Source organism: Gambusia affinis, linkage group LG05, assembly GCF_019740435.1.
Source record: "Gambusia affinis linkage group LG05, SWU_Gaff_1.0, whole genome shotgun sequence".
Classification (NCBI taxonomy): domain Eukaryota; kingdom Metazoa; phylum Chordata; class Actinopteri; order Cyprinodontiformes; family Poeciliidae; genus Gambusia; species Gambusia affinis.
In genome coordinates this window covers 13,719,027-13,733,280 of record NC_057872.1, presented here as the reverse complement: position 1 = coordinate 13,733,280, position 14,254 = coordinate 13,719,027, and the positions used below count along the sequence as shown (strand labels likewise).

The 14,254-nt window shown below is 36.6% G+C and overlaps 1 protein-coding gene across 6 annotated transcripts; it reads left to right on the top strand.

Moving 5' to 3' along the window:
• The first annotated feature begins 1,630 nt into the window (after window positions 1-1,630).
• On the top strand, window positions 1,631-11,835 carry LOC122831344 (myelin-associated glycoprotein). 6 transcript variants are annotated; one of them, XM_044117450.1, is made up of 17 exons: window positions 1,631-1,818; window positions 6,048-6,106; window positions 6,221-6,604; window positions 6,697-6,984; window positions 7,089-7,382; window positions 8,060-8,440; window positions 8,924-9,211; window positions 9,301-9,594; window positions 9,761-9,799; window positions 10,012-10,350; window positions 10,444-10,740; window positions 10,834-10,939; window positions 11,017-11,078; window positions 11,174-11,212; window positions 11,301-11,366; window positions 11,455-11,488; window positions 11,789-11,835. In XM_044117450.1, the coding sequence occupies exons 2-17, from the start codon at window positions 6,064-6,066 to the stop codon at window positions 11,817-11,819; spliced, it is 2,985 nt and encodes a 994-aa protein (XP_043973385.1). In that variant the 5' UTR covers window positions 1,631-1,818; window positions 6,048-6,063; the 3' UTR covers window positions 11,820-11,835. The 6 variants fall into 6 exon arrangements, 4 of the variants coding, with proteins under 4 accessions (XP_043973385.1, XP_043973386.1, XP_043973387.1 ...); XM_044117451.1 differs by having other exon boundaries at window positions 1,632-1,818; window positions 11,312-11,366; XR_006370680.1 differs by lacking the exon at window positions 11,017-11,078 and having other exon boundaries at window positions 1,632-1,818; window positions 11,312-11,366.
• Window positions 11,836-14,254: the final 2,419 nt, after the last annotated feature.

Genomic DNA, 14,254 nt, shown 5'->3' with positions numbered 1-14,254 from the left:
GCCATGCCTTGGATGGACCATTTTGGACTGCTTTACTATGGACACCTATAAATATTTGAATAGATTATGCTTAAAATGTCAAAATGTGATTCTGACTACATTATTGTTTTCACTGAAATCTTCAATTCTGTGCAGTTCTTCTTCTATTAGTCTTGTGGGTTTGTGACTACAGAGAACCCCACTAAACTATACAGCAGAGTTGGCCACAGTTACACATGCAACAAGTGAACACTATCTAAAATAAGGAAGATGCTATGTGTAGATCCAAACATGTTACTGTAGTGAATCAGTCGATCTTGTCCTGGTTAAGAATTGCATGGCTTATCTCATACTGGCATGCTGAAATGCTATAAATGTGCATGTGCTGAGGTTCCCGCACCGTATTTTTGATTAATTTTCTTCACCCCACAACTCTGCTGTTGCAGCCATTTCCTACATGCCACCACCACTCATCAGTCTCAGGTGCGCCACCAGCCCAGCTAAAAACCCTGGGCTGGCTGTGCCCCGCCCACACCGGTGAACCGTCAAAGGTGCCAACAATAAAAAATAAACTATCAGGAGACGGAAGCAAAGTATGAGCATGTAACAGTATTAGTTCACTCCCATGAGAGCTCATTTCTCATGGCCATGCAGAGAGCTTTGGAGGGCCAGGAGTTTAAAGTAAAAAAATGGCACATTCATCAAAATCTTTAAACACAACATAGCAACAACCCACAATAATCAAGAATTTAATATTTAATCAGATCATACTGCATCCTTGTTGTCATGTGGGGAAAACGTGAACATGTAGTCTATGTTTCTCCATATGTATAAAGTTGCTGTTTCTGCTGCTGACAGTTTGGACTGAGACTGAAGTTGTTAAACAAAATCTAAAATTTAAGCATTCATTCTTTGAGAATGATAATGCTATTAAATTTTATTTGATGCGTTCAGCAGAGATTAAATAAAAGAAAAATAAATTGTACTACAAGCCTAAATTCAGTTTTGTTCATTCAGACCTTTAGGATAAATTATGTTTATATTTCTTATGATGATTTGTTTATTTGGATAAAAATGATTACTAGTTAAATCTCCAATGCATACAAATTTGTTATGTTGGATTATACTAAAGCCTTCTTTTAAATTTGCATATCTAATTCCAGTTAAGGATTTTAGGGAGAGTTAGTGGGCAGTTTAAGTGGAGCCACACCGTTTTTTAACCTCTCTCTTTTGATTCTCTTGTTTATTCTTTATTATTTCATGGAAACGTAACATTTGTATTTTTTTTTTGTTTTTTTTTTCTGAAGTAAACCGTTTAACTTTATCAAAAGGATCCAGTCTATTTTTCTTGTCGTTTCGTCATCAAGTGGACCGAATGGGGAAGACGGAGAGCATCAATCTTATGGCTTCATTATTTAGGAAACTACATTAGTCAAAAAACCTGCTCTACGTCAGGGGTCCCCAAAGTCGGTCCTCGAAAGTCGGCATCCTGCATGTTTTAGTTCTCTCCCTGGTGGCACCAACAACCTTTTCAGCATGTCAGTGTTCTTCTTACGCCTCTAACGAGCCATCATTTGATCCAGCTGCGTCAAACCAGGGAGAGAACTAAAACATGCAGGAGGGCGGCCCTCGCGGACCCACTTTGGGGACCCCTGCTATTCTTGGACCAACCCAATTTACAAGGAATCATCTCAGGAAAACAACACGGAGACTTTGGAAAAGGAGTAAATTGGATAACGGGAGACGACTCGTTAATAGATTGGGTGGAAAGTGGACAGCTGCAGCTGAAGTATGTGAGCAACAACAACAACTGACTCTGTTGAACTACGAAGTGGATCGGTACGTGCTGTTGACATTATTATTCATAAGACGTAGAAATTTAGCTCATTTCGGACGAACGAGACAGTGAAAAACAAACGGTAAAAATGACGGAGAAGGCTGCAGAAGAACTTTAGTAGCTGAGTGAAACTGACACCCTACCCACGTCAGAAAAAAAAAGCAAATAGTCTGGTTAGTGCTCCGTTTGTGCAGGTTTGTGCAGTTGTGGTTTCTGAGATACTAAAAGTTATAATTTTGGCCGATGACGTCACCATATCCCCCCCTCACCCCCGGCAGGGGGAATTCGTGGTATCTTTTTTAAGATAATTTTTTTTTTATTCATTTATTCAAGTTAATATTGGTATTTAAAATGTAACACTTTTTATTTTTATTTTTGGGTGTTTAGTTAAAATTGTCTGTATTGTTCTTTGTTAGTGTTTGTATTCTGTTTAGTTACCCCTGCTGTGTCTTAATTGGTCTGAAAAGCCAGTATATAAACCCGTGTGTGTCATTTCTTTGTTAGGTCAGTTATGTTTGTTTGTGCAGCGAGTTTGTTTCCATTTTTGCCTGGGTTTAGTTTTGCTTATTTGACCTCCTTTATGAGCTTGGTTTATCTTTTTGTCATTTATAATATGTGGGTTGAAATAAAATAAACCCTATTTTTCTAATATTTCATGTGACTCTTCCTGTTTTTAACTCTGTCCATCACACTCTATAGGACACATGACTTGGAAGCTATTTCAGGGAAAAAAACACATACTTTTTAATATTACAATTATTAAAATATTGAGTATGACTTAAAAATAGTGCAGTGCGTCTCGTGTAACAGCATGAATTTTGTGTCAGTTGGTCACAAGGCAAGATTTCCATTTCCATTTGTTTCGGAAATTTGTTGACGGTCCCTAAATGAACCTCCGAGCGCTTGAGGAGGGAGCGATAGAGAACGGCTGGCCGACATTAGCGTTCATAAGTCGGATCAACCTTGAGCTAGGCGCCGCTCGCTCATCGGATATTGGACTATCCAACATCCAACTTGAAAACAACTTTGCTGTGGTAGTTTTAACGGCACAAACCTGCACCAACGAAGTAATCCTCTTTGGTTTGTTTTGGAGCAAGATGGGTGGGGGAGGGGGATGGTTACGACATCGGCAAAAAATTATAACTTTTAATATCCCAGAAACCAAAGCTGCACAAACGAAAATTTTAATGACACAAACCTGCACAAACAGAGCACTAACCACTTAGACTATTTGCTGAATTTCTTGCCGTGGGTGGTGTCAACTTCACTCAGCCCATAAAGCTAAGCTAATCCAAGCACGCAGGTCCAAGCTAGCCCAGGTGTCAAGCTTGAAGAAGCCAATTGAACAGTTAATGGAAAATGAATGCAAACGTTGATGCTGTAAAAAATAAGCTTCGTGTGGATTTTAGTGGCTTGCAAAAGGAGTTCAAAGAGCGCAACTCTGGTCTGTAGAAAGTTATGGGTGATGAAGAATACATGAAAGATCAAAACGAATGGTTCAAACCTAAGCATGATGCTAAGGATGACTTCTTTTGGCTTTGGTGTTGTGAAGGATGGATGGAAGACGTTTTGAATTGAGCTGAGCAGGCCGAGGAGTGTGACAAACGGATAACTCCTGCAGATAGTAGGTCAACAAGGGCAGGCAAGGCAAGCAGACACAAAAGTAGTTCCTCATCACAATGTGGAAGCTCAGTCTCATCATCTTCATCAGTGAGATTAAAAGCAAAATTAAAGGCAAAGGCTGCTGCTTTGCAGAAAAAACTAGAACTTGAAAAAGAAGAAGCAGAGTAGCATGCAGAGCAAAATTTCAAGAAAATTCAACTAGAGGTTGAATAAAAGCAATGAGAAGCAGAGTTTGAAGCTCAGCAAAATATTTTTGAAGCTGCTTTAAGAGCAAGGAAAGAAATGCATGCAATGCAAGCAGTGTTGGCAGAATCTAATGCTAAAATGGAGATTTTACAGAAATATGAAAATGTTTAAGAAGACAACAGGATTTTTCAAGCTGATCACAAAGACAGAGAAAAAGATATAAAACGTACATTGCAGCTACCATCACAGAACACATTAAAATCAGCCAGCTTTAAACACATTGCACCAGCTGCACATGTTCATATGGCTACGTCTGCATCAGAAGCTGAACCTAGAAATCAGCATGGGCCAGTGCTGGACGGGCTTTGCCAAGCTGTCTCACAACAAGCCCATGTCACAGAGTGCCTGGTGGAGAACCATAAGGCATCGCTTCTTCCAAATCTCACCATACCAATATTTAATGGAGAACCGTTGGAATATAGATCTTTTATTGGAGCCATCGAACATGGAATCAAGAATCGTAGGCCTACCGATAACGATCGTGATCAACTTCAGTTTTTGCTGCAATACACAAGCGGACAACCACATGAGTTGGTTAAGAGCTGCATTTATATGGAATCTTCAGCAGGATATGCTAAAGCTAAACGGATGTTAAAGGAGTTCTTTGGAGATTACTTCAAGATTTCAGAGGCCTGCATTAAAGAAGCTTTGGATTGGCCGGCAATTAAACCGGATGATGGACATGCTCTTCAGTCCTTTGTGCTTTTCCTCACGGAAATAATAATAATGTTTAATATTATAACAGTAATAAAAATTGCTAATTAACATTCAAACCTTATGCATAAACCATTTGTAATTTTTTTTAATTGCTTTTCTCAAGTTTAGATGTTATTGCTGGCAACTTTTTTCCAGCCCTGCATCATAGCTGAATCTTTTTGCTGGGATGTCCAGTGAATTTTGTATTTCAGTTTTTCACAATAGACTGTAGTTGTGCTGTATACCAGATTGAGCATGCACTACATAGTAAAATCAGACTGCGATATATTTGAAGGTTTTTCTTTTTGTACTGATTTGAATTGCTTGGGTCAACCTGGGAGAAGAAGAAAAAACATCAATATCTATTAAGTCAGGCTCATTAAAATGTTTGTATGTAAGAATTTGAGTTGTCCAGATCCGGATTTGTTTTCTGATGTTGCAGCTTGAGCCATTTTTCTGAAGAATAGCAACAATAAATTCCTGACTCAAATTAATGCCATGTACTGAGTACCGGTAGTCCTGAATAAAGCTTGCAGAAAAAGCTTAGATGAAACAAGCAGACTGGAAGGTGCAGCAGGAGATATCCATGCATTCACTGTGAGCAATATTGATGCATGAACAACTTTTCAATCTTTAAAACCTTTACTTTTAAGAAAAAAGTAAAATTCAGCAACTATATCAGAAAATTATATGAGTGCAAAAAACAGAGAATATTGTATAAATAGATCTATACAGCTAGACTCCTGGTCACTATCTTAATACAGAGAAAAACATTAAAACTAGCTTAATCTCTCTGTTGAATAACAGCCACTTTTTAAAGTGAGCTTTAAAATGCAAAAAAAAAAAAAAAGGGTACAAGTTTAAATTTATTAATGAGATTTAGCACAAACATCATGAGATTAAAGAGGATGTTTAAATCTCATTTGTATAAAGTTTGAGAAAGTTTAACTAAAAAATCAGAACTAAAAGGGTTCAAAACTGAGATCAGCAATGAGTAGCCCAACTTCTGTTGTGGCTCACATAAAAATAAAGTTTTTAAACATGATTCAAGTGTTTCCAGTAAGCTGATGAGGATGTTACTCTGCATAATGTCTCTCATGAGACATGGTAAATAAGTAGTGAAGACAGAACAGATTACTTAATGCCACTCTCTTTAATTGTTTACAATTGTAAACAAATGTAAACACAAAAGTGAGCTAATGCATTTTTGAGATATTGCAATTAATTCAGAATTAATAATTTTTTATGCTGTGTGAACTTATTCTTTGATCATGTGAATTTTGAAACCAACACAAACATGAAGATGATCCTCTTAAAGGGTAAAAAAGGGGAAGATTGTAAAGTAGCCATTTTCTTTCTGCTCTGGTAACTTGAGCTCATGCATGCAAAACACAACCCACACTACAAAGTCCTCTTTCTCATTTGCTTTTAAGATGAGAACTTAGTCTGGAGGAAACAAAAAAGAAACTGTAGAGAGCTTTGTTTAAGATGGGTACCAGTCATTTTACAGCCTTGAAACTTTTTAACTGCAAAGAAAAGAAAATTAAATGTTTTTTGTTAAACAAAATTTGGTTGATTTTAAAAATGGCACAAAGATTTTGATTGTATCATTAGTGATAAGTTGTTTTAATAAATAATACTAATGCACCTCTTTTGCTTCTTTCAGATACGTTTATTTCAAGATGTTTTGGTTTAGACATTTGCTCCTGCACTTCTGGTTTTTGGGTACTTTGCTTTTCTTCTTTTGAATGGTGTAATATTAAATACCATATTAATTTGATGCATCTGATGAATTCTTACTTCAGTAATTTTGACTTACAACTATTTTTTCTCTTGCAGGATGTCTTTACTCTGCAATACAAGCTTGGCGCGTTGACATGCCAAGACATATCAAAGGACTGTTGGGTTCCTGCCTCGTTATCCCTTGTAGCTTTGACTACTATTTGTATCCGCCTAAAAGAGCAGACAGAGTTGTTTGGTACCAGTATGTGAGCAGGGGATATCCTTTAGTTTATGACAAGTGGTACCCTAATAATGTAATTAGCATGTATAGAGGAAGAACCAACGTATACACTTCTAAATCTGAAAAAACATGCACTCTAAAGATTGAACGTGTGAACTGGAACGACCACAGACAAAAGCTTTATCCTTGGGTGGATCCAGAAAATGTTGGGAGAAGCACATACGCATTCTATGAAACAACTGTAACAATTGAAGTAGTTGGTATGTTTGTTTGTTTTGGGTTTTTGGCCTTGAACGTCAGTCCATTAGTATGTTGTTGCAAAAGTTTTTAAGTTTTTACATTTTCTTTGTAGAACAGCCAGAGCCACCACAGATTATGATCTTCGGTGAAAGAAAAGTTGGAAATTCTGTAACGGTGCAATGTTCTGCAAAACACACATGCTCCACCCGTCCACCAACTCTTAGCCTCAACATCGCAATGACAGACAAAGTAGTTACCAACACTGATCTATCTGATGGCACTTCTAAAACTACATTAAAAGGCACTTTAGTCTTAGAGAGTGACCGTCAATTTATTGAGTGCACTGCCCAGCACCCAGGTGGTAAAGCAGCACGAACATCTGAAACCTTAACTGCACAATGTGAGTGATAACTCCCAAGATCAAAATCAGCTTTGCCTTTGTGCTAAACTTAGGTTGTCTGTCTGGAAAAGCTTTAACCATCCTTTTGTTCTTTGTGTTTTTAGGCTCCATTTTCCCACCGAGCATCAGCTCTATATCAACTGAATATCTTGAAGGAGTTCCAAGCCAGGTAACATGTGAAGCTTCATACACTTGCTCCAAAGATGCACCAGAAATCACATGGAACTACGCTAATATGCCAGTTACCACAAATATTAAAACCTCTGGGAGTTTGCAGAAAAGTGTTTCCACATTGACATTTACAGCATCAGCTAAAGACGATGGAAAAGATCTGATAAGTTCTGCAAAATTTCCTGGTAGACAAACCCTGGAGAAGAGCATGACCATACGGGTAAAACGTGAGTACCAATCACAGTTAAACATTTTTACCTTTTTGTCAGGACTAGAATATATTAAACATTTTGTATAATGTTTTTTTAAGTTTATAACAAATGGTGCTAAAAAGATTTTCTTTTCTGTGATTAATGCTGCATCATCTTTATAATACTTTATATGGCCACCTCCTCAGTAATAATATGTAATAAATATATGGGTGCCTCATGTTCTGCTGCCAACTTATATAAATTGTTCCATTAAAAAAATATATCTTTATAGATACTGTTGATAAAAATCTGTTTATCAAGGCAAAGCTGTGTTGCTATAAGTGAAATAATCTGCCAATGGAACAAATACTTCTTCCCCAATTATAAGGAATTATTTACTTAAAGCCAGCTCTTACATCTTGCTGAAAGGTTTCTTGTAAGTTAATTTTCTCTTATTTCAAGTTTATTAAGATACTAGCAGTAGAAACTAGACCATCCTGTAAGTCTTAGTTTATATTTTCCACCACTCTATTTAGTTGGCAAATGCCACCAGGGAACAAACATCTGAATAAAGACAACAAAAAATACTATTACAAATACAACATTCAAATGTAGACATCTGTGGTCTGTCCAGGGCAAATCAGTTCAAATTAGGATAAAACTAATGTGGCTAATCAAAGATTTGTACCGTTTTGTTTTTATGTGTTTTTCAGGAAACATGCTCAATCTGGATTGGTCTTTCACAACTCCAGGAAGCGTGACGGGAATGAAAGGATCATGTGTCATCATTCCTTGCAAGTTTTCCTACAGCAAAGCCCAACCAGGTGGCCTCCAAGTTGTCTGGTACTTGTACCAAAGTAATGGACGTGCAGACGTATTCAACCAAAAACAATCAAATATTTTAAGCAGATATAAAGGGATTACACATTTGACTGGCTCTGTGTCAGACAGCAATTGTAGTCTTAAAATAGACCGGCTGGATATGTCTCACAATGAGGATAAACTCTATCCATGGGTTGATATCAACCCAATTACCTCCTACCACTCACAGGGACACTCATTTTTGGATAAAAGCACCAAAATCATGGTTTCAGGTAAGAACACACACACATATATATATATATATATATATATATATATATATATATATATATATACACATACACATTTTTTTGGTGTATGAAGTTCTGCTATACTGCTCTTGAAAGTTGGTAAATAAAACTAATGAGTGTGTCTGTTGTGAAGTCAGTCAACTGGACCTGAGACGAACAAAGAAGGGTAGTATATATATATATATATATATATATATATATATATATATATATATATATATAAAAAAAGTCTGGGAAAACATTTTCTTGATTAAGCAAAATAAATTTCACAAATATTCATATCCCTTGCAGTTATTTCCATTTCAGCAAGAAACTTGTTTCTGTCTCATTTTCTAATTTAACTGTTTTTTAGGTTAAAATAATGTATGCTTAACTTTTCCTTTCACTCTTTCACCAGTATTTTAAATATCTACATTTTAGATGGAATCATCATAGATTAACATATTTCTATTTTTATCTTCATAGACCATGCACAAGAACCCCAAATGAGCATCATTGATGTTCCTAGGGTGGGAGATCAAAGCAGGGTTACCTGTAAAGTGCAACATACATGTTCTTCTGCTCCTCCTGTCCTGTCTCTGAATGGCATTCCTGGAACAGACCGCACCATCGACTCCTTGTTGTCAGACGGCATTTGGGAAAGAACAATAGAACGAACTTGGAATGTAGAAGAAGACCACAAGAAGGTGGAGTGCACTGTGACCTATAAGGGTGGCCAAAGTGCCAAAAGTGAGCTCCTCCTGGATGTTGAATGTGAGTATAAATATACAGGTTGTGGTTTAAATTGATTAGATTTTTAAGTTTGCTTTACTAGTAAAGTTTCTCAATCGTTTTTTGCTTAGGTCCATTTGAAACAATCAAAATGGTTGAACCTCCAGGAGAGCTGACAGAGGGAGTGGCAAAGAGTGTAATTTGTTCTGTGTCCTACAAGTGCAAGACAAATACACCAAGAATTGAGTGGAACTTTTCAGACATGCTGTATTTACAAAAGCACAAACAAATATCTAGTAATATGTATACCATGGAGTCCAATCTTACGTTTATTGGCTCCCTTGAAGACAATGGAAAACCTCTGACCTGCACTGCACATTTTGCTGCTGGAGAAACCTCAAACTCCTCACTTCTTGAGATAAAAGGTGAGTTTTTGCATCTAATACACATTGTTTACTACTGTAGTTACAATTCAGAGAACCTTTCAAAGGTAAGGTTATAGCTTTCACTTGTGTTTATTGATTATCTTCTAATCAAAATTGTCTGTTTATCTTGATGATAAAATTTAAATAAATTTATTTATTTTTACAGAATATGTACCGGTTGAAGAAGAACTGAACGAGAAAGATAGTGAGCTCACCTTTCTTTTTTCTTACAATAGACAACTTACATAAGACAAACTGATTTCCTGCTTTTTTTCTCTCTTTGTGTTCATTATTTCATATTTAAGGCTGTTAATTTTTGTGTATCTGTGTAACTTTCATGTCTTCTGTATTGAATATCCTGTAATTTCTGACGGGACCTTATTAAATTTATGTGGTCCTCTTTCCCCCCCCCAACAGCTTTCCGTGTCCAGGTTGCTGACGTCCCTGTCAGATTCAGTGCCTTGACTCGGTCCTGTGTGGTCATCCCCTGCAGTTTCCAGGATGACGAGGATCAGCCCCTGACTCGTGGTATCTGGTACAAAAAAACTGGGGGCATGGTGTACCACAATGCCCGCAGTAATGTTTTGGACCACTTCAAGGATCGGACCAAAATTCTGGGAAACCTGAATGAAGGAGACTGCTCTTTGGAGATTGATGATATAAAACCCTTTGACAACGGCCCTTTCTGTTTCTATGGAGAGAAAGGAGCAAAGAAATACAGATTTCACAACAGCTGTGTTTTTATTGTCATGAAAGGTCAAACATCCTCACTAATATTTTACATCATTCCGTTTGATTGATTTTCTTACAATCTGAACAATAGCAAATGTCCTTGGTTTTAATCCTCAGCTTCTCCAGAGAAACCAGTGATGAGCTCAGTTCCAGCTCAAGTGGATGCTGGTTCAACTGTAACTGTGTCCTGTTCTGTCAGTCACTCATGTTCATCACATCCTCCAACGTTTTCATGGAGTGTCCCTTCCATCAACAATGAGGTTTCAGACACGGCCATATCACGAGGTGTCTGGAAGACGACATCCACCATCACGTTTGTGGTTGCTGGAGGAGATGGACTGAGAAACCTAAACTGTACTGCCACCTTCTGGCGTGGAAGGAATCAAACCAGGACTTTCAATTTAATTGTAGAGGGTTAGACTCAACAAACCTTTTTGTTATCAAAGCATTGGACACAAAGAACTGAGAGGTTTTCTCATTATGTTTATTTTAAATCTTCATCTCCAGGAACTATGAAGTACCAGATGCAGAAATCTATCCCTGTGGTTATTCCTGTCATCATCTTAGTGCTGATCATCTTTGCTGTGCTTGGCATATTCTTCTACAGGAAAAGGTGAGAAAACCTCTCAAAATCGACTAATATACAATTTTTGTGTATTGTGCTGATGACTGTTGACCTTAAAAACTGAGACCAAGTAGAGTAACTGAAGTTGACCTAAAGAAATTACAATTTTCTCATCACTATTTTCAAGGTAACAATTTCATGTTCTTTACAAACAAGAATATCAGACATTAAGTGATTAAAAAATTAAAAATAGACTAAGAACAACATGTACAATTGTTCCAGACGCCCAAACAACTCGGCTGACCTCAGAGTCAGTTATCAGTAAGTTTTCAGCCGTGGTTTCAAAAATATTTTATAATGAACAGAAATGCTGAAATTGTAATATTGTGAAATATGTTTTTGCTCCAAAACGTGATGCAGAAGTGGTTTTCTGTGACAAACAAGTCAACAAACAGCGTTATCCGTCACCAAAGAAGTGAGTAGAGCAATTGTTTATTTCAGGCTTCAAAAGATTGCTGTGATTAATTTGGTTCTTTATTCATTATCATGTTTTGTTCATCCAGTAACCAAAGACGACCTGCCCCGCCCACACCAGAGGTCAGTTGCATTGTTCATTGAATTTTATCATTTACTGCTGTTGTGAGGATGTTTCAGTCCATTTTTCTTGTTGTACATTAAAAATAACTATTTTCCCTGATGCTCAACTTCCCAGTAATGGTCTAAAATCTAAACCTTTGGGCTTTTATTGTTTATGAAATGATAATCTCTTATTAGATCAAACTTCAACATTTTTTATCATATTTGTCAAAAGCCTTCATTGAGTACAATACAAGCACAGAAAGTTTATTAAGCAATAAGGAACCAATTAAATATTTTTTCTTACCTTTTTCTTTACAGGATTTTAATTTGTACGGCAACATTTGAATAAACAGTCTGAGCATCGACTTGGATGTGCTTTTCTCTTCTTCTGCTGTCATGTTTCAATTTATAGTCCACATTTATAATCATGTTATTCTCGATTGTTCTGCTTTTCATTTCAATGGCAAATTTTTACTTTTCATTTAAGGAAGAAATAAACAATAATGAATCACGAATGCCTCATTTCTGTATTCTCTGCCATAAAGTTAGGGGATAAAGGAGTGTCACGCAAGATGGATTATAATCAAAATAAAATTTATGGTTCACAGAAAAAAAAATCCCAAAGTTTCTCAAGTGTTGCAAATGATTGGACAAGGAAACAAATAATGCGTTTTTCAAGGACCACGACTGTTTGGACAAACAAAATAAGAGCAGCAACATAAATCGGTGTTTAGAAATGTTGAGTCTTCAGAAAACTCCCTTCTCATTGAACTCTGACCAGACCTGCTTCTGCTTATTTCTTTTTTTAAACATGTAACAATCATAAGTTCATGTTATTAAGATGGAATTTGAGGAATTAAGATCCTAAAAGATTATAAATATTTAACTGTTTTGAGCACAGAACAAGTTAAGACATTTATGTATATAAAATATGAAGCTCTCCCTATTTATTGGAATCAGTTATTTGTAAGCAGCCGTTCTTCTCCATTTTGACACAAGAGGGTGGTATGTTTTCTGTTTTAATGGCAGGTTTCAAACTGTGTTTCATCTAAAAAGCTGCCTTGTGAAATTATTATGGATATTATGGAAGTGTCTTAACTTCCACAATTTCAATTATGGAAATAAAGATGGTTTTAGTGACGGGACAAATGATAATTTGATATCTTTTTTAATGTTACTTGCGCTATTTACACTATTGTGATTGTCATACTGAGTAATGCCGGCTGTAGATGGTCCAGGAGGAGCATATACCCACAGTGGCTCAGTCTGGTGGGAAGCAGTAAGTGTTCGAACTGATGCTTGTGAGTGATAACCTCTGATTGGTGACAAAACATTCTGGCCTCTGCCAAAACGTTTAGCTATTTGTGTGCTTGTATATACACACACACACATGGAGCACATGTGCCCAAAGCCAAGGTTAAGGGAGCATCCTCCTTAGGGCATTGTTTAGATAGAGGCCAACAAAAGGAATTAGAAACTGTTGTTAGGTGCTCTATACTAAGATGGCATGGATCACTTCCGGTTAAGATTTGTGAGGACAGTGTATTGTTCTCGTATATGCATTGCTCACAACCCTAGTACTCTCATTCCCCTTGATCTCTGCTGTACTACAGCTTCTTCCTGATAAGGTTTTCCAGGAATACTCAGGCTTGTCAGCAAGGCCACCAATGATAATCAATTTTCCTGCAACGAAATGTTTCGCTGCCTATACATTGAGTGTATTCAACACTAGCTTGATTGACAGCGCTGGGGGCTTCCTCCAGCATCTACTTGGTTATTTTTGACCAAGAGTGATGCATTTCTGTAGATGGTAGCACTGGGAGAAGGTTGAGGAGCTTGATCTTTTAATAAATTATTTTTTCTCATATCACCACACAGTGACATTTTTAGCAAATATGCAAAATTATTTTTCATAAACGTTATATGCTGCAGCTTTTATATATGGAAAACGTGTACATTTACCCAGTTCATCTGTACCCACTAGGACAAAAATCATTTCAGGAATACACATTACTGGTGTCTTAATGATGCTTATTCATAATATAGTAGAAACCAAAAATGTGTACATTCCTAAAAAGTAGGTGGACTGATGTCAAGAAAACCTGAGATCATCCCACTTCCCCATGCTGGAGATTTAAGTTTAACAGTAACAGTAAATAAAGTTCTTTAAAATCTTTAAAATTAATCAAGTGACATCGAGGCCCAATATAGACTTGAAATGAAATGAAATGAAATGAAATGAAATTTATTCGAACATGATACAAATATAAAAATAAAATAGTGCACAGTAACAAGAAGTGCATAAGAAAGAAGAGAAAATACAGATTTTTTGTTTCAGTTAACATATCATGCTCAAAATGGGGTAGGAAGAAGTGAGAACTTATAAACTCCTACCCCTAAACACTTGAGACTTTAGAGTCCTACTGTCATTAAAAAAAATCAAAATCAAAGTGGCAGTCAGAAGTAACAGTTACTAATATTTACCTATACATTTTCCCATTTTATGCTGGTTTATCTTTCTAAACCCTGACACCAAGTTGTTATCTTCAATACACACCTTATTGCTTTCTGTCCCCATGTGTGTATCTATTGAAAATTACCTCTTTGTACTTTCTTTTGAATTGAGTTAAACTATTGCTTTGTTTTAAATCTTCATGTAACTTATTCCATAACTTTACACCTTTAATTGAAATACAGAAGCTTTTTCTTGTTGTTCTAAAGTTGCGGATCTTGAAGTTTGAGTGACCCCTTAAGTTATACCCCCCTTCTCTTTCAGAAAACGTG

Coding starts and splice junctions, on each gene's coding strand:
- LOC122831344 (XM_044117450.1), top strand. CDS start 6,064: ATGTTTTGGTTTAGACATTTGCTCCTGCACTTCTGGTTTTTGG. Junction 10,940..11,016: donor ATATTCTTCTACAGGAAAAG/GTGAGAAAACCT, acceptor TTAAAAACTGAG/ACCAAGTAGAGTAACTGAAG. Junction 11,079..11,173: donor TTCTCATCACTATTTTCAAG/GTAACAATTTCA, acceptor CAATTGTTCCAG/ACGCCCAAACAACTCGGCTG.